This window comes from Metschnikowia bicuspidata (genome assembly GCF_001664035.1).
Source record: "Metschnikowia bicuspidata var. bicuspidata NRRL YB-4993 chromosome Unknown METBIscaffold_5, whole genome shotgun sequence".
NCBI lineage: Eukaryota > Fungi > Ascomycota > Pichiomycetes > Serinales > Metschnikowiaceae > Metschnikowia > Metschnikowia bicuspidata.
Window position 1 is genome coordinate 723,671 of NW_017387735.1, and position 26,928 is coordinate 750,598.

The window sequence follows — 26,928 nt, forward strand, 5'->3', positions numbered from 1 at the left end:
TTTGCAGACAGTTTTTTTAGAGCTTTTGATTCTTTTTCTGGGGAAGATATATTATTCTGAACCAGGGCTTTATTGTACATATGGGGAAAATAGTAGTAAGATATAAATTAGTTCTCGGCATCCAATGGTTTACGCGCGATGTACAACATCATAGGCGTGAACAACTTCTGCTTACCTCCGGCAACTAAGTTGACCGCGGCATCTTCCAAAGCTCCAGTGACCTGCTTAGAACCTATGGGAGCAAATCCGATTTTTTCCAACAAACCAACCATTTCGGTGGTGACCTTTCTACCGATTTTGGAAGTTCTGAAAATAGTGTAGTAATCTGACAAGGTTTGCACGTGCTTCCATTCACCAGCCAAAGGATAGTACCAGGGAATTTCATCATCGGTGTCAGCCAAATCTTTTTCATATTCAACATTGAATCCAACGTTTTTCAATGCTTTTTCTGCAACCTCTCTTTTGTACATCTTTGGAATACCATCACCGACTTCAATACCGTAGGCAATCTTACGGTGCTCCTCGTTTGTTTCGTCGTAATCGTCAGTCATAACCCATTCGTAAACACCAAAAACTCCCCCGGGCTTCAACACTTTGTAAATTTCAGAGTACACACCCTCCAAGACAGGGGCGTGCACGGTAGCCTCAATGGCATACACAGCATCAAAGGATTCAGGCTCGAAGTCCATTTGCATGAAGTCGCCTTTGACATATGATAATTTGTCATCCAAGTTATACTTCTTGGCATAGTGTTGGGCTCTCTCAATTTGGTAGTCGTTGTTGTTCAAACCGACAATGGTGCAGTCAGTGAATCTGCAAATCTCTCTACCAGGGCCACCCACACCACAACCAACATCCAAGACCTTCATGTTCTCTTGGATGTTCATTTTGTGGGCCAAAAAGTGCTCATGTCTCGCCGTGGCTTGTCTGAATGCCTCACCCTTATAGTATCTTGAGAAATGGAACGAAGAGCCCCAACCATACTCATAAAAGTCCGTGACCAAGTTGTAGTAATGAGCAGTCAAGTTCGAGTAGTCGCTCAATCTTTTATCCTCATCGTCTGCCGAAACACCTCCATCCCAATGCTTGAAGTAGCCTTCATTGGCGACGTCAGAAGCCTTGTCAGATTTGGACATGAGGGCCCCAAGACCAGTCTTCTTAAAAGCTCACCATGCATTGCCTTTGAAAATTCACGGTCCTTCAGATAGTTTTTTTCGGCTAATTTTACGGAAGACATGGTAAAAAATGCGGCAATATAGTATTCGAAGTTTTTGAAAGTTGTTCAAATGCCGAAGGTTGAAAATAGAAACGCGGTTTATAAACAAGTAACGGAAAATTTATCCTCGTATGGTCGTTTAAGCACTCCAGCAAAATCCTGCACCAATGTACTTCGTATACTCGTACGCATGCTATGGTCTGTACGAACGCGAGCGGCTAGAATGAAGTATGTGCCGAATTCCATCTATTTACGCATCCAAATCATATTCAATTTCATCGTCTTCTCGAAGCATTTTATCAATGGCAGCTAGGTCTGTTTCGACCAGATTTGCGACGTTGTTGACAGGCGTTCTATCAGTTTCAAGAGTTGAGGCGGCTTGCAGATCAACTCCGTGGTGGGAGTTGGCCGCGTTTTCCAACGCGGGTCCTGCCTCACCGAGGATAGACAGTGCTCTCGATCGTGCACTTTCATTTTCTTGCGGCAAATTCTCTGCCTTTTGAAGCAAACCATCAACATAGACATAGAATTTCTCGAGAGCACGTTCCGAAGCTGCGTCCAAAACAAACTCCGATTTGTCTTGGTTTCCGTTAATCAATTGTTTCGTGTCATCGATCGCATTTAGTAGCCCTCGCAAGACTTCAGCCCCGAGGTGCTCGGATAAAGAAAGCCTGTGTAAATTTTGTAGAACGGCTTTCTTTATATTTTTGGAAGTATCTTGCTCGATGACCTGAAGTAATTTCATTGCCTGCCAAAAGTGAGACATACTTTTTTGTAACGCATCCGAAGTAATGTTGACAACATTTCCAGGATCGCACCAGTAAATGAGTTGCTGAAGAACGTTTGTCGGCGAAAGGGAGGATCCGAATTTCTCGAATTCGCTTCCTGTCTTAAAAATGCGGTAGAAGCATTCCACAGTAATCGAGCTGATTTTGAGCTGATGTTTCTCATGGCTAAAACAATATACTGGGATGCAGAATGCAAGTGTTTGTCTCAACTCCTGATTCTCAGCGTTCAACGGGTGAAAAAAAGACAATAAAAGGAGCTCTAGCAAGTGAGCTTCTTGCAGGATTTCTTCTTCATCATTATCGGCTGACTGCACTTTCCCAAAATCAATTAGTAAATCAGCAAGGAAAAGCTTGCAAAGACCTTCAGCAACCGTGGCTTGCAATTTGGGCATGTCATGCAATTTGAGCAAGCTGTAAAACAAACGAGCCAAAGAAAGTGAATCAACCGCATCTTCGCCTTCAGAATCTAATATTCGAACGCCATGGGTGGAAAGAATATCGAAGATTGTTTTCATACAAAGAATCTTCAAGTCTTCATCGTGCGCCTTGGACGCGCTTATCCCAAAAAATTTCAAGTTGGAAGCACCTAAACCCTCATCGATAAGGGTGAAAAGACCGAGAGTTTGATATCCGAGCATTCGAATCATGCTGTTTTCATTATTTGTGAGTGCTGGTCGAATCAACGTATCTATCAACGTATCAAGTTGGTGACTATTGGCACGCGTATCTTCTGCAATTTCGAGGTAGTGCTGCAAAATGGTCAAACACTGAATCATAAGATGATCAGGTGGTACTAAAGGAGTGACCTTTCGTCTTTTCGATGACTCGCTGAGAATATCGTCAGATTCATTTGATTTATCATGTATCAGCTCTCCATTTGCACCATCAAGCTCTCCATTCTCGGACTCATTATCCTCATTGTTCGAGTCATCGCCAAACAAATTTTGAGCGGAAACGAAAGTCTCATCATTTTCATCAAGAACAGAATCCCTAATGTCAGTGATAATTTCGGTACACAATTGCGAGAAGTAATTTTCATCATCTGAGCCCATACGAATGATCTCGACACAGAGTTTGAGATTCCGATCATTCAAGTCAGCAGCAGTCATGGCATTTGTGATGATAGGCATGAGTCTCCTCATGCCTGCAACATCAGCAGAATCACTCGACTTGATAATTGACAACAATTGTTCAATCACAAAATTTAAATCTCTTAACTGCTCCCCCAACGGAAGATATTTCTCCTCAAGTTCAAAACTGTTCTCGATGAATTTGTCTCGCTCATTTACGCGGTGACTTTGTGCTCTTTTTATATCTTGCAACTGCAACTCAATTTGATCTATCGACTCGGTATGATCTTCAATAGAGTTAGAGATTTCACCAAGTTCGGTCGCGCAATCTTTTATATCCATCTGCAATTCATTAATTTTTTCAGCGTTTGTTTTCTTCATTTCGGGCTTTCTTCTACTCTCGGATCTCAAGGACTGAACTTGAGCTTTTCTTTCGGTGATTTGTAATTTGAGCTCATCTTGGTGCAGCTTGAGTTGTGCAATATAGGATTTTGCCTTTTCAATACGTCGCATGCAATCGCGGATTTCTCCAATACCCCGGCTGATTAAGCGATTGTACTTATCCTTCTTCAAAGCGTGATCCGAGTATTCCTTCGAGAGGTCCAGGTTTGCATCAAGCAACGACTGTCTCAATTTGAAATATTGCTCAACCAAAAATGCAAGTCTCATCAACTCAGGCAAATACTTCTCGATTCTATCATACATTTTCTTACGATGACAGAAGTCGAAGAAGTATCGCACAAAAAACGCCTTCTCCGCAGTTAGCTCTTTCCAAATTTCGGAGGGAATTTCAACTTCGTCAAATTTATCAGGTCGATGCTCAAATAATAGTTCGAGTATCGTGTGTGCAACTTCACTTTCAACCACGTGCATAGATTCCAAAAACTCTAATATGTCATCATGATATTGACCAAGCCAGTGTTTGGACAACATTGATATAGCTGCCTGCTTAACACTCTCATCGCGGTCGTTTAGGCCCCACTTTAAAATTTCATCTCTAAGATTAGAATCCAATTCCAGGAGAGAAGGCATTTCCTTGGCAATTCTAGAAAATACCAACCTTCGATTGATAGCGTTTACATCTCGTGCTCTTTTGAATAACTCTGGTGTTGTAGTTGGTGTTTTAACGATGTTTAAAAGTGCAGCCCTCCTCACCTCCGGGGAGTCATCGTGATTCAACGCGTCAATGAGCGAATCGGAAGCTTTCGTTATTTGTTTTTCCTCAATTTCATCGAAATTTTGGAACCGTGATATTGCAACTATGGCCTGGATACGCACGATAGACTCCTTGTCATGCAATCGACGATTGAGAGAGAAATGGAGTGCCACAAAAAGTTGTTCATCGATTTCAGTGATATAGTTCACTAAGTACGCGAGAAGCTGAACAACCCGGTATCTTACTTCCCTCAACCTAGACTCTATTCCACGTAAAAGGTGTCTGATCAAATTGTCTATGAAATCAGACGAAATACTCTCCTCGAGCAGATAATCAGCAGCACTCTTGGTTTGATGACGCGGGGTTGGATTCTCTGATTCTTCTTTGGCCAAGGTAGCGACAAAGTTCGAGCAGAACTTTGCTGTACGATCTGCAGAGCTCACGCCTTTCTTTTGATTGAGAATTTTGGATACTAGTTTCGTGAATTGAAGATTAAACATGTCTTCGAGCCCGATTGCTACTGCTTTGATCTGTGTTTTTCTCATGAGCATCACCAATTTCCTATGTCCAGATAAAGTCATTTGCGCATCTGCGAAAATATGGGCCATGGCGATTTGGATCTCATCAAAAGATGTGAACTTAGCTATTTGAGATAGCGTCGGCTTTCCGGAAACCATTGTTGTTGGGGATACTGACTCACGTGGATTACCGATGGGAGCCTGATGATTTCGTATAAACAAATACGCGAAGTATACAGGCCGGATATACCGAGGCTGTCTTTAATTTCATGTGTAATAACAAATAAACAAACCTTTCATCAAATCGTTACGAAGTTCAAAAACTATATCGTAAAATGTAAACAAGATGAATAAAATTAAGTCTTCGGTTTTCGCTCTTACTATAAATAATTGGCTTATTAAGCAAAAAATGAGTGGTACGGGAATCGAACCCATGTCTAATGCTTGGAAGGCATTAATGCTAGCCATTACACCAACCACCCCTTGATGTTGACTTCCTTGAGCATAAGAACTATATAGAAAAAGACAAAAATTCTGTGGTCTCATATACTTATAGCTTTCACAATCAGGGGAGTGTGTTAGGCCAAATTCAGTTAGATTAAGTTTTAGAGCGACTATCTCAAAAGAGATTAGTTGAGCCATCAATAAGATCAGTCTGCCAAAACCAAAGAAATTCGTCTTTTTTTCTGAAAAAACATATGATGTTTCTTTGAAAATATATATATTCTAGGGTATAGCTGGAGGGATGTAAAACCTCACCAAACTATAAAATTAGACATATAATAGATCGCCACATTGGCCTAGGTGAGAAGGCCCGAGCACCAATCCACGAAATCTCCGAAAGAGGATGTGATTGCCCTCAAAAAAGACTTCGGCCCATGACCAATGTCAACCGCTTGAATAATTTGATTTATCTATTAAGGTGATCTAACTGGAATAAAACTTGGAATTGAGAAGCGGAGGAAAATTGCACTAAATTTATTCAGATGATGACTTGGGGTTAGCTTCAATGAAATGTTTCCGTTTGACAATTCTCCAGAGAACTCAATAAATTTAAACCGGTTCATGATGATTCAAGGTATACACTCAGAAAGACAGGAAGTGAGCTCCTCAAGTCCCTTCCAACCATCTGAGTTGAACCAAATCTTACAGAAGATTTATCCTAGGAATTGATGGCGTAATAATGCATACCAAGAGGTCCGTCTAGGCCGGGATTAACGGAAGGAGGGGGGCCCGGTTTAGGTTCAAGTCTAATGGCATTTAAAAGGTTCTTTATCTATTATTGCATATTTTAGTTTGGTGGATGAAACTACCGAAAAAAAGAGTCTTGATTGTGTTTTGTTTCTCAGTGTTTGTATTGTCTGGTCGTCCTTCACCGCGCATTCAACTTTTCAGTGTTGAACCTTCGTGACTTTCACAGCAGTGTACGGGTAACATCGGCTTCTTTTTTTCCCACACCAATTTTGAATGAAATGACTAGTAAGTATACCAGTTTTTTAAAACTTAAGTCTCTTATATCATGTACTGACCGCATAAAGATACCAAATATGTTGACGTCACCACCGAGTTTTTCGATGCTGTGAAGCAAATGGAGCCAGGCAAAGTTAATGTGATCTCGTCCTTTGATATGCTAGAAGGTGCGCGTGCGTTAGAAATGGGGAATCCTAGGCTTGACACAGGCCTCCTTGAGCTAAGTCAAGAGGAGATCAGGTTTGATGCAAGTGGGGGCCAAACACTTCCGACAGTTGTGTCGATTATGAACAAACTTTTCATTCTTTATATGAGCTGGTTAAGCGGACTGTCACTTCTGGTGACTGTTCTTAGTTGCCGTTACATGCTTGATTTTCTTCAGAGCTTTCGTACAAATGGTCAGCTTCAAAAGGCAAGATTCACCAATCCCCGGCTACATCCCGCGGATTACGAACCTGCGAGTAACACGAATTCCCAGCTTGTCAACATTGTTCTTCGTGCATTTGTCATTGGTCTCTGTAAAACCATTGGGTTTTCTTTGAACGTCGCAAAAAATGTGCTATACGACGAGGAAGACATCGTTACTAGATCTATGAACGTTGATTTCCTTAGTCTGGTTTCGCTTCGAATTGCCTCTGCAGAGATCGAGGAGGCAGAAATCTGGCTCCAACAACAAACCCAATTGAAGAATGAGAGGGCCTTTGCTATTGCAGTCAATCAGCTAAAGTTAATCAAAACTTTAGTGCAATTGGAAAATGTTTTGAGAATAGATGTTCAATTGTTTATGGAACCCAAGTCCTGGGGGTTCCCACCCACAGCTTCATCTCTCCAAGTCATAAAGCTGTTTGAAGCAGAATGCTTCGAAGATTACCCTTTGGCAGCCTTTTCCAGACTTGTTCAACTCGATTGTGACAATAAGCACCTTCCGTCCAAAAATGTTGAAATCACTCAAATGGAGGCCTACCGTGGTTTGGCAAATTTTATTTCCTCGATTGATGAAATGATCAAAAATTTCACACTCATGAAAAATGTCTCACAACTTCAAACGTACTTGAGACACAACATTGGCTTTGACTTAGCAAAGGGCGCCAATGCTCTCACTAGAGGTATTTTCCAGCTTTATTTTATTCGTGATGACAGATCGATTGCTGGTCTGAATGAAGATTTGGGTTCAATAACTACTATGCTCCTTCAAACAATATCTCTATGCGGAAATTCCATCATGGACCCTACCCAATGGAACATAAAGAACTCAAAAAATGTGGAGAACACAAAAGCCGCGTGTTTAAACAAAATGGCCGAACTTTTAAATGATTTAGAAGCAGCAAGTCTTCACAAATTAGGTGCATATGGAAACAATAGATGCCGCCAACGCCAAGTCAACAATAAAAATATTCTATTGTGGGACTCTTTACATTTCAACGCCGAGACCATCGAGACGGAATTGTTCAGTTATGGAATTGGGGACAGACTTTCGCCAGCTTGTTCTGATCAACCTGCCTATGGTATAAGTTCATATATCTTTCTTGAGAAGCTTGATACGATGATTGATGTTGCCCTCAGTGGCTTTGAACAGGACCTTTACAAGCTGCACGAATCCTCAGTCATGTATTGGTTTGTCTCCAATTTGTGCTTTCAAGCTCATGAGCTCATCACAAAGAGAATCATCAAGATTAATGATGGGAAGCTATTGTCTATTCAAGCCTTACCCAAAAAAATAAAAGGGACCAAGGCTGGACCAAAAAAAGAGGCATTGAGAATGGAATACTCTCGCATGAAGGAGCATTCTGTACCGATACTCACAGATAATGTCTTATTCCATCAGAAGTTTTCTGCCTTGAGCCACCTATCCATGTACCATTTGACAAAGGGGATATCATCAGCAATTGAAATTATGACTATAACGGGCGGAACTGGAGAGACGAAGTCCTACTTGGCGCTGGATGAGAAGCTTTATAATTTACGCATGAAACCCTGGTCCTCGATCGGCGTCCCTGAGGTGCCAAGTCATGAAGAGTACCTTAGGTCTCATCAATCAATATTAGAATTACGCGGTCTACCTGATTCTGAACGGAAGCAGAAACTATTGCCACTAATTCGTATTGCGAGACTTCAGCTTGAGAAAGCAACCAGCTGTTGTGAAGAGCTTTGTCACAATTTGGAGACTGAGCCCGTCTTGAGAGAGAGAACTCGAATTGGGAACAAATGCGAGGTTGCTTCATGGTACAACAATTTGAGAAAAACTTGCGAAGCTTATAAAGCCCAACTAAGCCGTCTAGAGTCTAAAATTCATATGCTGTACAAGTTAAGACGGTCGGAAGGTTGCTCGCCGTACTTTCCCATCTACTCTCTTGTGCAACAGAACTAAATATCGATGGCATTGATGACTGATTCAAGTTTGTATATACAATCATGTGACCATTGGTCCGTCTTACTTGCAAAATGTGGGAAAAATTAAGGCCTCAATACCCATTTTCAATTTCTGTTGCCTGTGTACTTGGTTTAATATCTTCCGGGTGCTATCCACTCAATTTTATGTCCCGAGCCTGTGCGGGTGCAAGCTTTGAAAAAGAAATGGGGCACACGGGTATGAGCCCTGTCTATGGTGAAGAGAAATCCCACGATATCAAGAAAAAAAGAAACTTTATGACTCGAAATAACCTATATTTTTGAGTGTTTAAGAACATAGAGATCATCAGAATATTATTCGTTCATTACGTAGTACAAAACCATAGCAGTATGAGTATTCTAGGGTTTCCTGGTTGGATTTGTCAGCCGGACGTGAGACTTCGCGACTCTTAAATTACTCAAATATATGTAGGCGTGTGTCACTAAAAAGCGGGGCGATCAGGAATGACTCAGTTTTTTGAAATCCTTCCAGTAAGCATTTGAAGAATGATACACATAGAAATTTAACAAGAAATTTTCTCGAATAACAAAAAAAACTTGTCCATGGTACTACGAACCTGATGATTATCTCCCACTTATGCTTCGTAGGTTTTCAGCAATGGTGCTGCACACGCCCCAACATTCGGTAGAATGATCTATGGTTTCCAGCCGAACATCGCACGTTGGCTGCGTGCACACCTGTATGGATAATATCGCAAAGCCAGATATATATAGAGGAAGCATCCCTCGCCCGCGCCTCCCTCACTCTGTCATTCCTGTCTCAACTTTCCCTTCTAAAGAATATTCGAGTCTTCATCCTCATTTTTCTTTTCTTCCCTCACTTTCTCCATACTCATCATCTTCACATTATATCAGTACACGTGTTGATCAAATCCTTTTGTGATTCAAGCAATACTATTTACGCGCCGACAGCTCGCAATTTGCCACCGTTGTCTTACCTTCACATCGATCGAATACCCCTTCAGACCCAACAAAACTGTAAATCTCTGAGCTAGCTGATTAATTTCGTCACTCAAATTCCTTCATCTTCAAGTTTGCCTTCACGAGCTTTCTTGTTTCGTTTAACATCCGCCTTAAATTGATGTTGGATACCAAAAGACCCATAGATGAGGAGTCGCCAGACTTTTCGTCGCACGACGACAAAAAGCAACATACCAAGCCAGGACGCAAACCGATTGACACAGAGCCGAAATCGAAGAGAACAGCTCAAAACAGGGCGGCTCAACGTGCATACAGAGAACGCAAAGAGCGCAAGATGAAGGACTTGGAGGATAAGGTTTCTCTGTTGGAAGATGACAAGATGAAAGCAGAAGCCCAGATTGAACTTCTTAAATCCGAATTGAGTCGATACAGAGGTCACTCAGACTTCTCAGACCTCAAGCCTTTGTCAAATGCGAGAGTTAAACGCGAGTCCAGCGAGAGTGGATTGTCACTGAGCGACTTCACCGTGGGATTCCCTTGGGCTAAAAAGCAGTCGGCCGACTCTGAAGTACGCTCCAACGCTTCCAGCAACCATCTACCCGACTTGACCAGCGGGTCGTCATCTTCAAATTCGCCCTTGAATGAAAATGTGATTGTATCCCCACATTCTAATAGCAGTGATAATTATTCAGTCCCTTCTTCGGGACTGGTTGATTTGCGCCACACAACTTCAAGCCTTTTTGACGAAGAGCTCAATCCTTTTTGCACCAGTCTAAACGAGGCATGTGGCACGAGGCTTAAGCCTATTCCTAAGTTTCATAGGGATAGTCAGTCTTTTCCACTACAGCAGGACACAAAAGCGTCAGCGCTACCCCAATCCTATGCAGATTCACCATTCCAGTCTTTGTTCACACCAAACTTGGACTTGCAAGATCCTTTGTTCAATAGCACTGGTGAATCTTCCTTCAATTTTTCCTTGGACAACCTAAATACGAAGGAATTACCTACCTCATTATTCAATGATGCGAATTTCGACATAAATTTAGCCCTTGGAAACTTGAGCAATGATCCCATCGAGAAAAACATCCAAAATCATGCTGATGTAGACTCTCTCGCAGGAGTCGTTAGCGAGGAATCAGCGTATGATCCTTTCAATCACGGTAATACCGATTTCAATTTCAATGAGTTTGTCAAATCTAGTTATTCAGCGTCCGAAAGTTCAAGAAACAACTCGGTTATGGATGGCAACAAGACAGCTTCCTCAGTTACTAGCTTCAATAGCCCGGCCATTCCAGAGAACGAAGAAAAAGAAGTTGTTCCAGCTCCTCCTTTGACGATGGAATGCTCTGAAATCTGGGACAGAATAACTGCGCATCCAAGGTACACTGAAATTGATATAGATGGCTTGTGTGCCGAGTTGAAGGCAAAGGCGAAATGTTCAGAGCAAGGGGTAGTTTTGAATGCTGATGATGTCAGCACTCTCATTGAGAGGTCTGCAAACAAGAGATAATTGACTTTTCTTTTCAATAGCTAATCGAGTAGTTTGGTGTTTGTCTTTAATCCGGGTTGCTCAAGGCTTATTCTTGTGTGTTCAGAAAACGTGATGCTCAATAAGTGCGAGTAGGACTATTCTTGTCGAATTGCCAAGACCTCAAAGCTACAGAAATTCTGCTTCATGGCGAAAATCTCAAGCTGTAGCGAGAAATGGAGCGGAAGAGTCTGAGCTGTCCTCCACAAGAAAACATGCGGCTTCGATGGTAACCTACGGGAGATTTCGAAATGGATGTTTTGTTCGCAGACATGTCGGAGGGCATTTTTGAAGCTGGTCGTATTATGTGCTGGGCACACCTATGCTCGCACCCAATCAATGAGAGGTGATTTTCTCGTTTTCCGAAGCAGGCCCAAGGCAATACAAGGTAGACCATTCCATCATGTCCACGTCTATTTTCCGTACCATTAAAAATATCTATGCCTCTGGATTAAAGAGAGCAGCCTGGCAAATACACGCCCACAACGATACCAAAAGAGGTTGGTTAGTGGGCACTGACGACTGGGGCAACAAGTTCTACGAGACTGATGCTCCTGAGGAAATCCACATGAGAACCAGATGGGTCGAATATGCCGACTGGGGTGTCGACATGTCCAAGGTTGAACCAGGCTGGCACTATTGGTTGGGTTATGGTACCAACACGCCACCAGACAGATTGCCAGTTGACCAGAGAGCCGTCAGAGCGTACCCGTTGCAAAAGCACAAAATGAACTTGACCGCCACCAGAGGGGCATACGTGCCATACAACACAGCTAAGGCTAAGTGCTCATCTTGGGAGCCTGTCGTTAGTGAAAGGGTTTAATTATTGTATTGTATATTAAAGAACAATTTGGTATATATTGTTTGCCTCCAGATGAGACAGCCAAGACTGGGAATATACTGAAGCTTGATAGTATTTATGTCTTCGGTACCGTTTCATTTGTAGTCAGCCAACTCTCAGTATGCCCGGGTGATGTGTGGAAGCTGTACAACTACGGAGCATGTGGCGTGTGCATGAACCTCAGAATTGTCTCTTACAAAGAGCTTCACTTATTTCCTTCAATATTTTCTGCTTTATGTCGGATTTGTCATACTCGCCTAAGGCTCAGATAATTTATGTCTGAGTAGCTTATGTTGGTACTCTTCACAAGGCAAGGCAAATTGGATCATCTAACCTCTCTATTCCAAGAATTCCCTGTCCAAAGACCCAAAGAAACAAGTGTGAATTATCCAAAATACAAGGTCAAATAGAAAATCCACAAGCAATGCCGACGGCGCTCTTACACAAACATGTTCTGTGGGTATCAAAGGTAATCCTAAGTACCCTGTATACCTCCGCGACCTCCGGTGGTCCCACTATACCTTTAAATCCAGTGCGAAATCAAGATGAGCTAATTTTCCACTCGAAACACTAATCATGGCACAAGACGACAGCCGCCCTTCCCTTGCAACCGATGCTGTACTCAAGCAATCTGAGCCCATCCCAGAAGACTTTGTCGAAGTTGCGGGGATCGACTACTCCAAGGATAATGCGTATGACATGAAGGCCACAGATTTAATCAAATCGATGAAAACTATGGGTTTTCAGGCATCTTCTGTCGGAACTGCCTGTGAGATTATCAACGAAATGAGCCTGTGGCGTGGAGAGCATATCGATAAAGTTTCTGAGCACGAGAAGACTGGTGAATTCGACAACCTGGGACACCAAAAGGCCACCATCTTTCTTGGTTTCACCTCAAACTTGATTTCCTCAGGAATCCGTGACACTTTGAGATACTTGGTTCAACATAAGAAAGTCAGTGCCATAGTAGCATCTGCAGGTGGAATTGAGGAGGATTTGATCAAGGTTTTGGCCCCCACGTACCTTGGCGAGTTCAGCCTTCCCGGCAAAAGCTTGAGAGACAAGGGTCTCAACCGAATCGGAAACTTGCTTGTTCCAAACGATAACTACTGTAAGTTCGAAGACTGGATTGTCCCAGTGTTGGACAAGATTTTGGAGGAGCAACAGGCAGAGGCCGAGAAGCTTGGCGCCGAAGCCTTGAACGCAGACTCTGAAGCAGTGTGGACTCCTTCGAGACTTATTGACCGCTTGGGCAAAGAAATCAACGACGAACTGTCTGTTCTCTACTGGGCTCACAAGAACCAGATTCCAGTGTTTTGCCCTGCAATCACGGACGGCTCCATTGGAGATATGCTCTTCTTCCATACTTACAAGGCGTCTCCACAAAGACTTCGCCTTGACATCGTGTCTGATATCCGCAGAATCAATGCTATGTCCATTGCTGCCTTCAAGGCAGGTATGATTATTTTGGGTGGTGGTTTGATCAAGCACCACATCTGCAATGCCTGTCTCATGAGGAACGGTGCTGACTGGGCAGTCTACATCAACACAGGCCAAGAATTCGATGGCTCAGACGCCGGAGCCAGGCCCGACGAGGCTGTTTCTTGGGGCAAGATCAAAGCGGAGGCTAAGAGTGTTAAGGTTTATGCCGATGTTACTGTGGTTTGGCCTTTGATCGTGGCCGCAACTTTCGCAGCCACAAGACCTGAATAAGGTCAAATGCGAGTCTACTATTTGTTATTGTGTAGAATGAATATCAATGTATATGAGTGCTACGAGCGGCTTCCCAATCACGAAACAATGGCCGAAGATCATGGAGATGCTAGTGGTGATGCGGATCGCAATCAGCCTGCGCATGCTGGCTTCGTTGCGGATCAGTGATACTTCTTATTCATTGGATACCTGATGGTATTTTGACCAGGTTAGTATGTTTTCACATACCCGCTTCTACGCCTTAAGAGCATGACAAGCCTGCTTATTGAACGGAACTAGAAAGGAAATGAAATAAGTACAGACCGGGGGCATCATTCATAATTCTGCTGGTCACGTGCGCATTCCTGGTTTTGCCGCAGCCACGGTACCGAGTGGCACGATAAGGTATCTGTTTAAATACCGCGAATCGGCACTGGGAAGCGAGCCCATTTCAAACGATCACTCTAAAGCACTTTCGATTACCAGAGAAGACAAAAACGAAAAACAGAAACGAAATACGTAAAAAGAAAACGAAAAAAAAAAAATACCATTCATCACTCAAGCATGTCTCGTTACGAAGAATTACTCAAGGCGCTCAACGACGTCTTGCAAGAATCCAACGAAGCAGGTAGTCCCGAACTTCGTGAGCAATTGATTGCCAAAATTAGCAAGCCAAGGCGCTCTAACTCAGCGTACGACGATGAGTACTTTAACTCGCATGCGGCAGAGTACATTGAGTTCACGTATGAGAACCCCACGATCTACCACGTGGTGGACCATTTTTCCTCCAAGTTGAAAAGAGCTGGCTTCACGTACCTCCCTGAGAAAAAGTCGTGGAGCAAGCTTGAGCCAGGCAAGTACTTTACGTACCGAAGTGGGTCGAGCTTGGCTGCTTTTGTCGTGGGTTCTGACTGGACTCCCGAAAAGGGCGTTGGTGCCATTGGATCGCATATTGATGCATTGACCGTTAGTTTGAAGCCCAGTTCCAACAAAAGCCAAACAGAGGGCTACGACTTGCTTGGTGTTGCTGCCTATGCAGGCACTTTGGAGCCTGTGTGGTGGGACAGAGACTTGGGAATTGGCGGGCGCTTGTTAGTGAAAGACCGCAAGACTGGTCGCATCGAGCAGAAGTTGGTCGATTCCACGCCCCACCCAATCGCCAAGATTCCTTCCTTGGCTCCCCACTTTGGTGCACCAGCCGTAGGCCCTTTTAACAAGGAGACGCAGGCTGTTCCAGTGATTGGGTTCTCTGGTACAGAAAAGGAAATCGAGCCTACCGAAGCAGAGAAGTCTGCACCTTTGTATGGGAGACATCCTTTGAAGTTGCTCAGATACATTGCTTCGAGTGCCGGTGTCGCTGTTGAAGACATCATGCAATGGGATCTCCAGTTATTTGACACACAAAAAGGAGTCAGAGGAGGCTTGGACAAGGAATTTGTCTTTGCCCCAAGAGTGGACGACAGAGTCTGCTCTTATGCAGCAATCTCGGCCTTGATTGAGTCTGTCGAGACAGGAACCATTGCTTCTGATGCTTTCTCTTTGGTTGCCTTGTTTGACAACGAGGAAATTGGGTCCGCAACAAGACAAGGTGCCAAGGGACAATTGATTGAATCTGTTGTGTCTCGTGTAATGGCTTCCGAGTATTACAGCCCCGACGCCTCTGACATTTCGGAGAAGTTGAAGGTTGTATACGCAAACACGATTGTTTTGTCCGCTGATGTCAATCATCTCGTTAACCCCAACTTTTCCAACGTGTACTTGGAGCACCACAAGCCAATTCCGAACAAGGGAATGACTATTTCGTTGGATCCAAACGGACATATGGCAACGGATTCGGTGGGCCTCGCATTGGTCGAGGAATTGGCCAAGAAGAACGGCGATGAATTGCAGTATTTCCAGATCAGAAATGACTCCCGCTCTGGAGGGACTATTGGACCCTCTATTTCCCTTCAGACTGGCGCAAGGACCATTGACTTGGGAATTCCTCAATTGTCCATGCACTCAATCAGGGCGACCCTCGGAGCCAAGGATATTGGTTTGGGCGCTAAGTTTTTTGCGGGATTTTTTGCCAACTGGAGAAAATCTTACGACAACTACAGTGATTTGTGAAGCTTTGGGAAGGATGATTTGACACACCCGGATGAGATGTCCAGAACAATCGAAAACGAACTGAATCGAAATGACATTGTAAGCTAGCTAGAGTTATTCAATTTCTTGAAAACAAAAATAAAATATGCCAAACTGACAATAAAGACAATCAGTAATGTATGGCTAATTTATCTTGCGGTGTTGCGGCCGAAGACGTGGGGCTGACCGCGCGGACAGCCCGCCTTACTGTTCCAGGCGGTTCAGGTCATAGACACGTCATGGTTCTGCATGTAAATCGAAACAGGATTTTCGAATCTCAGGCCGAATGGACTCATACGCCACATCACCGTTAGATTGTTGACAAATACCAAAAATGAGTATGTTTCGTAATTCTTGTTACACTGATTCCATCTGGGTATGATCCCTAATATGTAGATGCGAGCCACGTGAATAAAGCACTTGATGCACACCCTACGAACTGCGTTTGTTTAAACCCCGCTCCAAAACACAGAGACCGATATATGCAACAAGTCATCGGTATCACACAGTTATGCTCATCTGCAACTGACCGCTCTGGGATTGATTCTAAACTTTCGTACATGAATACTAACAAGAAAAGCGCCGCCTAAAAAGATGTCTTTGCAGGAGTTCTTCTCCGATGAGTGTATGTTTTTATTTCATTCTATTTTTTTTTTTCGCCGTGACTACGGCCTTAACTTCTGATTGCAACTTTGGACATCGATGTACTAACTAGTTCAAGCATATGGTGGCTCATGGGCTGACGAGGACTTTGACATTTCCTCGATCTCTGTTCCTATCGAAAAGAATAAAGGACTTGGCTATGGTGGAAATTCTCGTTATGGGGCAAGCTCCAGAAATCTCGGAGGAAGAGGTTCTTCTTTTCTTGATAACGGGCCTCCATATATTGTAAAACTCTCCAACATTCCTGTCACGAGCAACGACGCGTTCATTAATGATCTCTTTCGCAGTAGGTTCACGCCCTTGGTCAAGTTCAAGATTCTATTCGATCCTTTCTCTCAGCCCTTGGAACTGGGAATAGTTAAGAAAGTTGCTTTTGTTGAGTTGCCTTCCTTTGAAAGCCAAAATAAGGTCGCAAAGTGGCAAGATGTTGTGTACAAGGGATCCCGCAGAGTCACAATTGAGGTTGCAAACTTCAATGACTTCCAGCAGAGCATGCAATACAATCAAGAAAACAGCCAGGCCTTGTTACGCGTCGAACAAACGTTTCTATCATCTGGGGCTCGCCCAGGTCACATTAGTGAGGTTCATCCAGGAAGAGGGCAGTCCGGAATGGGGCGATCTCCTGGCGGCATGCCGTTGGATCAAATTCAACTTCCAGGTTCTAAGCACCCATTCGGGCCACAGCTAGGGAGTCGAAGATTGTCTAATACTGAGCAGCAACATACGGGAAGCGCCCATGAAGATGATCATTCTTTGGACGCACGCTCCAAACCCAAACCAAATCCGTTTGGTAGCGCAAAGCCTATTGACGTATTGGCTCGGCAACTCGAGATCGAGAAGAACTTGATCGTACTGAAACATACTACACACACCGCTCCATGGGTGGAAGGAGTGCATCAGCCACCTAAATCGACCCAGAAATCCTCAAACACGAAGAACCCATGGGGGACCACCAATTTGCATGGTCAGAGTTCTAATCAGACTGGTACCAAAACTAGCTTAGCGGATATTCTTAGCACTTCGAAACCAAAGGACCGCACCAAAAATCCGCGGGCAGGAAGTTCCAATTCTACTTCAAAGCCTGTCGCTAAGAAACCAACAATTTTGATGAAAAAACCAGCAGCGCTGCTTCCCGAGTCCCAAAATAATCTACAGAATACTTCCAAAACTTCGGAAGAAAGTGTGACGAATACAGGTACAAGTTTGTCCAACTTGTCAATAGATTCAGGAAATGGGAAGGAGTTGGTTTCAAAAGAAGACGGCACGGAGGATGCCACTGGCTTGAATCAAAGCAAATCACATACATCATTGGACACACACCTGAATCAGCATTCAGAAGAATCTCATCCTTTCGACGTTGACACAACTCCTGACACCAAAAAACACGTCAGCGAAAAGGAGCAGCTGTCTGAGGCGAAGAAACTGAGTGGCAGGAAGCGGTCCGAGAAAAGACTAGGCTCCACAAACACTCAAAAGGATCAAAGCCAGACCTCCTCAAAAACGCTTTCGGAGAGAAGACAACGAAGGGACTCCAATAGATTCTCTGAACGGTCTTCGAGCAAGGATGTTTTGGCTAGAGAAAGCGGACAGAGGAAAAGTACTGATTCTGCCCAATCCACTGACACTCAGAATGAATCATGCGATTTAAAGTGCAAGGACGGAACAAAAGAAAAGCGCCTTGATGAAACCATTCTGACGGAACCCTCTACTGGCACCGTCTCGAGACGAGTTGCAAGAAGGCCTAAAAGAAAATCGGAAGTATCAAAGAATATTCACCTTTCAGATGTTGTGGACTCAGTCCCAGGGTCAGGAGCACCAAAGAATGACGTTCCTCGGGAATCAAGTTCCGCACAAACAGAAGACCACCAAATACACCTGCGCGGGAAAGGTCGTGGGCGAGGAAGGACTAGAGGAGGTGATGGCGAAGGCAGAAGGAGGAGACGGGGCAGAGGAAGCAAAGAAGATGGCACCAAAGAGAGTGCATTTGAATCTGAACTGAAAAAATAGGAAATCTACTGAGAGATCAGCTGCTTTAAAAACGCATGTTTATTCTTATCAATGTACTTCTGACACTCAACATATGCGACATATACCCCCTTTGTAGATTTTACAATTCTTTGAGTATAAGTTCAGATGATGAAACTAGCATTTTGTAAATTTCGTATTAAAGGGATACAAGGTAAAGACTTAGTCGGTCAAAGCCTGAAGGTTTGCAAGGCCCTCCAATTTTGGACCGCACTTCCATGCTCTTGCATCAATCGCACGACAATAAAACATGTCGTTTATAAAATTCCGCTGTCTCTCAAGGAATTCTCGAGAATTGTCTCTTTGAGCGCAGTGAATACCAATTGAATGTTCGAAGTGTCAGTCGCTTGGGTGACATGAGGATAAATATTTAACCCAGGTCTGTTCACCTGAGTGAAACGCCACAAAATGTACTTCACAGCTTTATTGAGATTGTCTCCACCATTGTAGTCCGGAAAGTGGTTTTCGAGTGGCGAATTGGGTAGCTTGTTAGCGAAAACATCGATTTTGTTCAAAAATAAGACAACAGATGTTCTAGAGAACCAACGAGAGTTAACCACGGAGTCAAACAAAGTGAGCGACTCCTCTAGCCGGTTTTGAGAACTTTCTTCGAGCAAAACCTGGTCGTACTCCGAAAGGGCAACGCAGAATATGATCAAGGTTACATTATCGAAACAGTGAATCCACTTCTTCCGCTCAGATCTCTGTCCTCCGACATCGAACATGTGGATGTTTGAGTTCCCCATCTGGAAGCGAAAGTCGAATATTCCAGATGTCTTCTTTCTTGTTCTCAATATGTCCGCCTGGGAAGGAACGTAGTCTGCCTCAGAAATGCGGTCCATTGCCGACAAGAAGTAGTCGGAAGAGTCTATGAGATAAAACTTTGCCTGGTTGTGTTTTATGAAATCACGAACTCGCTGAGAGGAATAGATGGTGGCTATTTTTGATGCAATGTCAGGCTTGAAGGGCTCTTCGGCGTTTATTGAGTTCTCATAGTCCAAAATGGCTTGTAAATCTTCGTGTGCCAAGAATGGAGTCTTCTCCTGGGTCGTGTCGGCCGACGGGCGGGAACCCTCGGGGGCGACAAATTCTGGAGCCAAGTCAATAATGGCGTTTATGATGTTTTTGATACAATCCATCACATTTTTGTATACGAAAGGTCTGTAGTCGTATGCCTCTGCGTCAGAGAACCCGTCTTTATGAATGATTTTCATTTGCTTGACTATCGTGGATTTCCCACTCTCGCCAGAGCCTAACAAAAGGATCTTCACGTCTTTTTCATTTGTCTGAACCAAACTGGAGTTGTTTGCCTGCAAACTATTACCGTTTGTTGTCCCATTTTGCTCTAGATTACTCGACGATTCGGCATCTTTATGTGTTCCAGCGACCGCATTTGAGCCATTGGCTGAAGCTTTAGATTTAGTGCCATTGACCGAGTCATGCTTGGGGGTCTGAGATTTGAGGTGGGTATTTTGTTGGGCTCGCTTACTCAGCGTAGTACTTAGCGTGGTGCCTTCTGCGGTGGGATGCTCTTTGGAAGTGCAAGAGCCCATTCTGAACGGTCAGAAAATAATTGTGTAGCCCCTAAAGAATTGCTGTTGTGATTTACTGTCTGTGCCAAGAAAGCCTGGTAGGAAGATGTGGCACGTATTTTGTTGTTCTCTCAAGACTTCTCAAATGGTCAAAGCAATCTTTTGCCAGTGCTTCGATGTGGCTTGCGCAATCGCGAGATGCATATATGTCTGACAGAGGATTGGGCGGATTCCAGTGAGAGCGTCTCTCCCGCATACACTACATGCCATAGCTTTTGAGAAAGATGTCTGTAATTTGTTTTTAGCTTTGTTCTCGGGTCCACAAATGAGAACAAGCCACGAGAGAGCTTGGTAGGTTTACAAAGATGTCAGAGTGAACGAATATTTCCCAATTAACAGGTCACTCGGTGTAAAAATACCGCGGGTCGCTGGGCTTGGCATCTTTCGAATAGTGATGCAGAAGGTCCGCGCATCGAGCGGGGCAAGTCATGACTAGGTATTTGAATTGACATCGTACTATAGGTGTGAAGTCGGTGTATACTGCAGTAAATCTTTATCCATTTCCTCCAATTCTGCAGTATGTACATACTTGTATGAGTGTCCATTATTTATATAATGACCTTTTGTTTTGCTATTCCTCGCGTGCTGGATACTTTGGTGAGTACGCCCTATGATAAACTTAGACTTAAAGCGTAGAATAGGCGTTCTTTATTTTTTTTTTTTCATTCTTGTTATGTCGTAGCTAATGTTGGATTTGAGTAGGGGACATGAAAACGAAACTAGTTAATTCCCGTCGCATAATCTCTAGCTTTAAATTGAAATAAAGTATACGACTGCATCATTTTGCCTCCCCGCCCACACCTTTGTTATCGATGACATTCGGCTCCATCAGTTCCGGGTCATTGGCCTTCTCCATCTCAACTTCAGGTTCTTGTCTCTCTATGGTTTTTTCCTCGGTTGCTGTCGAACCCTCCGACCGCGTAACATCTACGTCGTCTTGGGTTGGCATAGTTTGGGATGTCTGTACAGCCTCATTTTCAGTGTTTACGACCTCAAGATTTGCATCTTGTGTTTGCTGAGGGGAGTCTTCTGAGACATTCACGGCTTTCTCAAAGGGAGTTGCAGACACTGAACGCGTCGTTATTGACGGGGAATCCAATTGAGTTGACTTTCCAAGACTCGGAGGAACTGAGCTTTCTATTTTTTTCGTGTGCTTTAGCTCCAGTTGTCTTTTTCTTTCATCTCTTCTTCTCTTTTTTGTTTCAAACTCGTGCCATTCACCGACTATACTCTCCATGAATTTCAATTCCTCTGGTTGAGGATCACTCTGGAAGTAAGGATGCATGAGCGCTTTCTCAGCAGTGATCCTTCTTCCTGGATCAAGCAGGAGCAACTTTTGGGCGAGGTCAAAACCATCGTCGGTCATTAGATTCTTAAAGTCCTTTTCGAATCTTGAGGTACGCTTGATCCGCGGCTTCAACATCTCGAACCATGGTAAGTTCTCAATGCCAGGCCAACTTTCTGCGGTAGGGGTGCCCATTACTTCATAAATTTTGTAAAGCTGGGAGATCTCTTCGGCACCTTGAAAAATGGCCGCTTTGGTATACAACTCGATCAAAAGACAGCCAACTCCCCAGATATCAACTTCTCGGCCATAGTCTGTTGATCCCATTAGCAACTCGGGTGGTCTATACCATATAGTAATGACTCTGTTTGTATAATCAGGGCTATCTCCATCTCTCAAAACTTTCATATTTCGAGCCAATCCAAAGTCCGCAATTTTGAGTATACCTTGAGAATTAAGCAAGATGTTAGAGCCTTTGATATCACGGTGAATTACACGCATTTTGTGGAGGTAATCAAGCCCCGTCATAAGCTGCTTGAATATCATTTTACGGTGACCTTCCGTTAGCTGCAAATCAGGGAGTGTCAAGAGGCCTGTGAGATCGTGGTTCAAGTAGTCAAAGATCATTGTTATTTGGTTGTACTCGACCATCATTTCCAATAGCCCGACGATATTCGGGTGGTCGAAACTCTGCAACAATTTGATTTCCCTCATGGCAGTAATGGGGAAACCCTCTCTTTCGGTTTCAAGCCTGAGCTTCTTGATAGCCACGCTTTCTCCAGTTACTTCATTTCGAGCTTTGTAGACTTTGCCATATGTTCCCTCGCCGACCTGCTGGACTCGTTTGTATAGATCAGAGGTTCTAACGCTGTAAACCAGATAGATCTGGTTTGGCCTAAGCCTATGTTTTCTGGGGCCGGGGCCTGGAACCGGTCCATTGACAGGAGGTCTATCCCTAGTCTTTTTTTCGAACGCGTGAACTACTCGTGGCCCGCGGGGAGGTTCAGCTAGATTCGGATCTGCTCTTTTCGGAACAGGTTCTAGTGCTTCTGAGCGGGGGCCGCTGTTCATGTCCCTGGAGACAAACTCTCTTCTTTTGTTCGGCCCGTCTGTGGCTCTTCCTTGCCTGGCTTCGGGATATGACCGTTTTTGACTATTGATAGGGCCATCCCTATAACCGGAAGGTCCACTTGGCCTCTCCATATCACGGGAAGTGCCGCCTCCTTGGCTGCTTGATGTATATCTTTCCCCTCCATAAGGCCGATAATGATCCCTTTCTCTGTACCGTGGAGGCCCGGGTGTTGCACGATGATGAGGCCTAGACCCTGGCCCTCCCCAGGTATTTCTAGACAGTGGAGGGGGTGCTCCTCGTGGACCTTTTGGGCCCGAAGGCGGCCTATATCTATCGGACATTATCAGATTCGAAAAGCCACACTCCTTGAAAGAACAGTTTTGCCAACTACCGAGGGTAAAGTGCTCACAGGATATTCACGAAACGGCACAGGAACTGTGTTGGCCTGTGCTTCAACGAACTTTTGAGGTGCACTGAAGCTCGTGAGTGCGAGACCTGCAGAACCCTCTGCACTAGCGCATGTTACCCGGATGGGCATTCGAACAAGCCAGCAGTCTGCTTTAAATCCCATTCATGAAATTCGACTTGACGCAACGATAACAGATAAAAGCAGTGGACTTTGGCTGGCTATCCTGCTTACCTCAAACGTGATCAGCTAGTAAAGAACGTAAAAGTGTGAAGTTGATGTCCTCAGTCAATGAGATAGCCATTCGCGAAACGGACTAATAATCTGGACAAGGCGTGTTTTGAAGAATGAGAGATCACAGAGAAATAAAGTAGAAAGAGTAATTTAGGGCAGTGGCAAACAAGCGATTGCTGCTGCAAGTTTCGGAGTCGAGGTTTTGAAAAAAACCCAGACTTGCTGAACTGAACTCAAGACTTGCCAATCCTGAGACATGGCCGAATACTAAGGCAAACAGGCCCCAACGCTATTCACAGAAACCAGTTGGCTCGCCCCTCTCAATTTCTGCAAAGCACTCAAATAAGAAATTGATTGGGCGACGCTGAGTTCGGCGTGGGAATCTTATCGCAAAAAATGCTTTTCATCACACGCACAGTATGTCGGCTCGAACAGAGGAGAGTAGTACTGTTCAGTCGCCTATATCTGCGATTGTAGACAAGTTTGGTAGCCCTGCGCAGAACCGATAGACTGACAGATCACTTGTGATTTTTCCCGATCCATTCTTCAGACCCAGTAGTCAATTGACCGACAGTTAACCCGATCTCATTTTATTACAAATGCTCATAGTCTACCTGAAATGTCACTTCCGGCAAACAACCACGTCATTATGAATGAATATAAAAGCTTCAAAAAACAGACTGATATAATTTCACATCGACAATTCAACAAACTCAGTTGTGGAAGAATAGAGCTACCATAGATGGCCCAAGTCAATTCCAGATGCCTCGATATCTGGACAACGCGGGGCCTGCAGGGCCAGCCACCATATCACAACTTGTACCACTCAAGTGACCAAGCAAACTCCCCGTTATATCTTCCCGCATAAATCCTGAATTACACGTTCTGTATTGACGAAAATGGTATGTGCTAGGACGAATCTTTTGCTCCGGCTTGTATTACCGGCTTTACTAGCAAGCAAACATCGAATTTCCTTATTTACTAACGCCAGGGTGCCATCAGTAAATCTCTCCACATTGGGTTCGACTTGATAGTCGTTTCCTCACTTTTAGCTGGTATTCGCAGAAACACCGGTCTAACGTACGTATAGCTCACATTTTTGAAGCATTTACATAATATCATACTGATATCCAGCCCCGACTTCGACAGCCTCGGAAATGAGTCTGCGATTTACTACGGCAAGAAATACTTAGATGTTGGAGAAAAAGCGTTTGATTTTTCTTCAGCGTGGCTTGGTTCGTCGGGCTACTTCAAACGTAATTGAATAGAGTAAATATGGTATAAATTAAACGGGTGTCGAGTCAAAAATTCTATTCAACAGTAACAGACTTGGCCAAGTTACGAGGGAAGTCCACATCAATGCCTCTGTTAACGGCCAACCAGTAACTCATTAATTGCAAAGGAATGACATTCAATAATCCTTGCAAACAGTCGACTGTCAATGGAACGTGTAAAGTCGCATAGGCCTTTCCCTTCATTACATCGTCCCCCTCGTTGCAGATAACAATGGGTCTTCCATCTCTGGCGGTGACTTGTTCAATGGCTGACATGACCTTGGGGAACAAAGAGTCCCTGGTGGCAAAAGCGATGATTGGCAACTCCTTGTCAACCAAGGCCAAGACACCATGCTTCAACTCACCAGCCAAGACACCCTCGGAATGCATGTACGAGATCTCCTTGATCTTCAAAGCACCCTCCAAAGCGGTAGCGAATTGGTAGCCACGTCCCAACAACAACAAGGACTTTTGCTCGTTCAAGAACTCGTCACAGAGTTGCTTGATTTTGTCTTCTAAGAGCAAAACCTTTCTGATCTGCTCAGGGATTTTCTTCAAGCCTTCGATAATCTCAATGTGACGATCTCTCTTGGAGATGGAGTCATTGGACAAGGAAAGGGCAATCATCACCAAGGCGATGTATTGCGAAGTGTAAGCTTTAGTAGAAGCCACACCAATCTCTGGACCCGCGTTAATGTGAACACCACAGTGCGTTTGTCTGGACATGGAAGATCCAACGGAATTGACAACACCCACAGTCAAAGCACCTCTTTCCAAACAGTACTGCAATGCCATCATCGAATCTGCGGTTTCACCCGACTGTGAAACAAAGACACAGGTGTCGTCTCTGAAAACAGGCGACTTCCTATCCAAGAAGTCAGAAGCCAATTCGACAGTCACGGGGATGTCGGTCAATTCCTCGAAAATTGATCTGGTGGCCAAGCATGAGTGATAGGACGTACCGCAAGCAATCATTATGATTCTTCTGCATCTTCTAATAGTAGGCAACCAAGCCTTCAAGCCTCCGAGGTTGATGGAGTTGCCCTCGAAATCAATTCTTCCTCTCATGGTGTTGAAGGTCGAGTCAGGTTGCTCAAAGATCTCTTTTTGCATGAAGTGCTTGTAGGGGCCCTTCATGATTTCGTTCAACTCCATTTCCAACGTCTGAATCTGTCTCTGGGTAGGTTCGTTGGCAGAAATTTTCTTGGCACGGTGGATGTGCAATTCACCATCGTAGATATGGGCGATATCGTCATCTTCCAAAAACAAAACCTTCTTGGTGTGCTGAATAACAGACGCTGGGTCGGAAGAGAAGAAGAATTCAGCAGGGGAAGGAATTCCGTCCTCGGCGAAGAAAGCTCTGGACTGCGAAGTCCTCAAGTTTCCCTCAGGGTTGTTGATGGTCAAGTTATCTTGGTTCTCTGGAAACTCTACGTCCACAAAGTCCACCTTCAACTTTCTCTCGGTCTTAACTCCCACCAACAAAGGGGAACCCTTTCTGGTTCCACAAACCTCGCCTGGGAAATGGGACGACTTCACCAACAAGCCGTATGAGCCTTCCAACTCATACAAGACCTGCTTTGTCAACTCGTTCAAATCCAATTCGTAACCTGCCTTGACGTTGGTGTCGTGAATGTGCTTGAACAATTTGGCAATGCACTCGGTGTCTGTTTCGGACTCAAATTGGTAGCCTTTGGAGAGCAACAAAGTCTTCAATTCCCTGTAGTTGGTGATAATACCATTGTGTACGATCATGAACTCACCAGTGGGGTCGGAACGATGTGGGTGACAATTCGAGTACTCGGGCTGGCCATGAGTGGCCCATCTGGTGTGAGCAATTCCAACATGGTTGTCAAAAACCTGCGATCTGTCAACATTCTGCTTTTCGATTTCTTCCTTCAAAATCTTGACCTTTCCTGGGGTCTTGATGATCAAAGAAGTTCCCTTCTCTTGGCCATCAACGGCTATACCAGTCGAGTCATAGCCTCTGTACTCCAATCTCGAGAGGCCCTCAATAAGATTGTCGATGATTTCACCTCTGGTTTTATCCACCAAGAAGTTTACGTAGCCAAAAATACCACTAGTTTGTTAGTATCACAACGTCAGCCGACATAAAATGTGGGAGATCACCCGCTAGAGTTATACATACCACATAGTGATCTATTCAATAACCGTAGGGTTGGACTTAGTGTGAGAGGCAGGTTTCGTAAAAAGAAAAAAAGATTTGGTTCCGAAGTCTGGGAGACCTGATTCTGATTCAATTATATATCTTCTAGTTTTTTTCCTTCTCTTCAACCGACAAAATATATTTAGAAACATGACATGTGAGGAAAAAATGTCTCTATAGCGGACGCCTAATATACATCGCCGCCCGAGGGAAAGTGGAAACACGTTTTTTACATTGAACAGACCCAATAGTGGTGCACTTGCTCCTTCCGTTCAGATATCCCGATTAGATGATATGAACAAGTCTCTGCTAAAAATCAGTCCTAATTTGGTGAATTATGTTGACCTGCTATCTTTTGTTTTTGACATTCTTAACTCGAACCCTGGGCGCGAGAGCCTAAGAGCGTAGGGAGAGCCGGTGGCGTCGTGTGTTTGAGGCACAAATGCGCCACTTCTTCTTGCCGTCTTTTTATGC

At 44.2% G+C, this 26,928-nt stretch overlaps 11 protein-coding genes and 1 non-coding gene across 12 annotated transcripts; 6 read left to right on the top strand and 6 right to left on the bottom strand.

The window, feature by feature from the left end:
• Positions 1-61: 61 nt before the first annotated feature.
• Positions 62-1,248, bottom strand: ERG6 (sterol 24-C-methyltransferase). Its single transcript, XM_018856188.1, has 2 exons — positions 1,195-1,248; positions 62-1,165 (listed from the first exon to the last, which is right to left on the bottom strand). Exons 1-2 carry the CDS (start codon positions 1,235-1,237, stop codon positions 108-110), a joined length of 1,101 nt encoding a protein of 366 aa, XP_018710540.1. The 5' UTR covers positions 1,238-1,248; the 3' UTR covers positions 62-107.
• A 218-nt stretch (positions 1,249-1,466) lies between these two features.
• YCG1 (condensin subunit) lies at positions 1,467-4,907 on the bottom strand (the record flags this gene model as incomplete). Its single annotated transcript, XM_018857885.1, has 2 exons — positions 1,467-3,361; positions 3,581-4,907. 2 exons carry the CDS (start codon positions 4,905-4,907, stop codon positions 1,467-1,469), a joined length of 3,222 nt encoding a protein of 1,073 aa, XP_018710541.1.
• Positions 4,908-5,158: 251 nt separating this feature from the next.
• METBIDRAFT_t192 lies at positions 5,159-5,230 on the bottom strand. Its single transcript has one exon. It is a non-coding gene; the product is annotated as a tRNA-Gly (tRNA).
• A 575-nt stretch (positions 5,231-5,805) lies between these two features.
• Positions 5,806-8,919, top strand: METBIDRAFT_211425 (uncharacterized protein). Its single transcript, XM_018855039.1, has 2 exons — positions 5,806-6,227; positions 6,287-8,919. The coding sequence occupies exons 1-2, from the start codon at positions 6,221-6,223 to the stop codon at positions 8,584-8,586; spliced, it is 2,307 nt and encodes a 768-aa protein (XP_018710542.1). The 5' UTR covers positions 5,806-6,220; the 3' UTR covers positions 8,587-8,919.
• Positions 8,920-9,381: 462 nt separating this feature from the next.
• Positions 9,382-11,525, top strand: CAP1 (DNA-binding transcription factor). Its single transcript, XM_018856189.1, has one exon. The coding sequence runs from the start codon at positions 9,709-9,711 to the stop codon at positions 11,056-11,058; it is 1,350 nt and encodes a 449-aa protein (XP_018710543.1). The 5' UTR covers positions 9,382-9,708; the 3' UTR covers positions 11,059-11,525.
• METBIDRAFT_44517 (uncharacterized protein) lies at positions 11,480-11,899 on the top strand (the record flags this gene model as incomplete). The annotated part of the gene is made up of 1 exon (XM_018857804.1): positions 11,480-11,899. One exon carries the CDS (start codon positions 11,480-11,482, stop codon positions 11,897-11,899), a length of 420 nt encoding a protein of 139 aa, XP_018710544.1.
• A 562-nt stretch (positions 11,900-12,461) lies between these two features.
• On the top strand, positions 12,462-13,707 carry METBIDRAFT_33010 (deoxyhypusine synthase). The gene has a single exon (XM_018856190.1). It carries the CDS (start codon positions 12,494-12,496, stop codon positions 13,628-13,630), a length of 1,137 nt encoding a protein of 378 aa, XP_018710545.1. The 5' UTR covers positions 12,462-12,493; the 3' UTR covers positions 13,631-13,707.
• Positions 13,708-13,739: 32 nt separating this feature from the next.
• On the top strand, positions 13,740-15,929 carry LAP41 (metalloaminopeptidase). The gene has a single exon (XM_018856191.1). The coding sequence runs from the start codon at positions 14,174-14,176 to the stop codon at positions 15,716-15,718; it is 1,545 nt and encodes a 514-aa protein (XP_018710546.1). The 5' UTR covers positions 13,740-14,173; the 3' UTR covers positions 15,719-15,929.
• A 2,752-nt stretch (positions 15,930-18,681) lies between these two features.
• Positions 18,682-19,977, bottom strand: GPA2 (guanine nucleotide-binding protein subunit alpha; the record flags this gene model as incomplete). Its single annotated transcript, XM_018857918.1, has 1 exon — positions 18,682-19,977. One exon carries the CDS (start codon positions 19,975-19,977, stop codon positions 18,682-18,684), a length of 1,296 nt encoding a protein of 431 aa, XP_018710547.1.
• Positions 19,978-20,386: 409 nt separating this feature from the next.
• Positions 20,387-22,848, bottom strand: METBIDRAFT_211433 (cyclin-dependent serine/threonine protein kinase). Its single transcript, XM_018855040.1, has one exon. It carries the CDS (start codon positions 22,712-22,714, stop codon positions 20,795-20,797), a length of 1,920 nt encoding a protein of 639 aa, XP_018710548.1. The 5' UTR covers positions 22,715-22,848; the 3' UTR covers positions 20,387-20,794.
• A 1,162-nt stretch (positions 22,849-24,010) lies between these two features.
• On the top strand, positions 24,011-24,277 carry METBIDRAFT_45133 (uncharacterized protein; the record flags this gene model as incomplete). Its single annotated transcript, XM_018857881.1, has 2 exons — positions 24,011-24,093; positions 24,148-24,277. Coding segments are annotated over 2 exons (213 nt in total), but the record flags the coding sequence as incomplete, so codon positions are not given.
• A 46-nt stretch (positions 24,278-24,323) lies between these two features.
• On the bottom strand, positions 24,324-26,441 carry GFA1 (glutamine--fructose-6-phosphate transaminase (isomerizing); the record flags this gene model as incomplete). Its single annotated transcript, XM_018854295.1, has 2 exons — positions 24,324-26,367; positions 26,437-26,441. The coding sequence occupies 2 exons, from the start codon at positions 26,439-26,441 to the stop codon at positions 24,324-24,326; spliced, it is 2,049 nt and encodes a 682-aa protein (XP_018710550.1).
• Between the last annotated feature and the right edge of the window lie 487 nt (positions 26,442-26,928).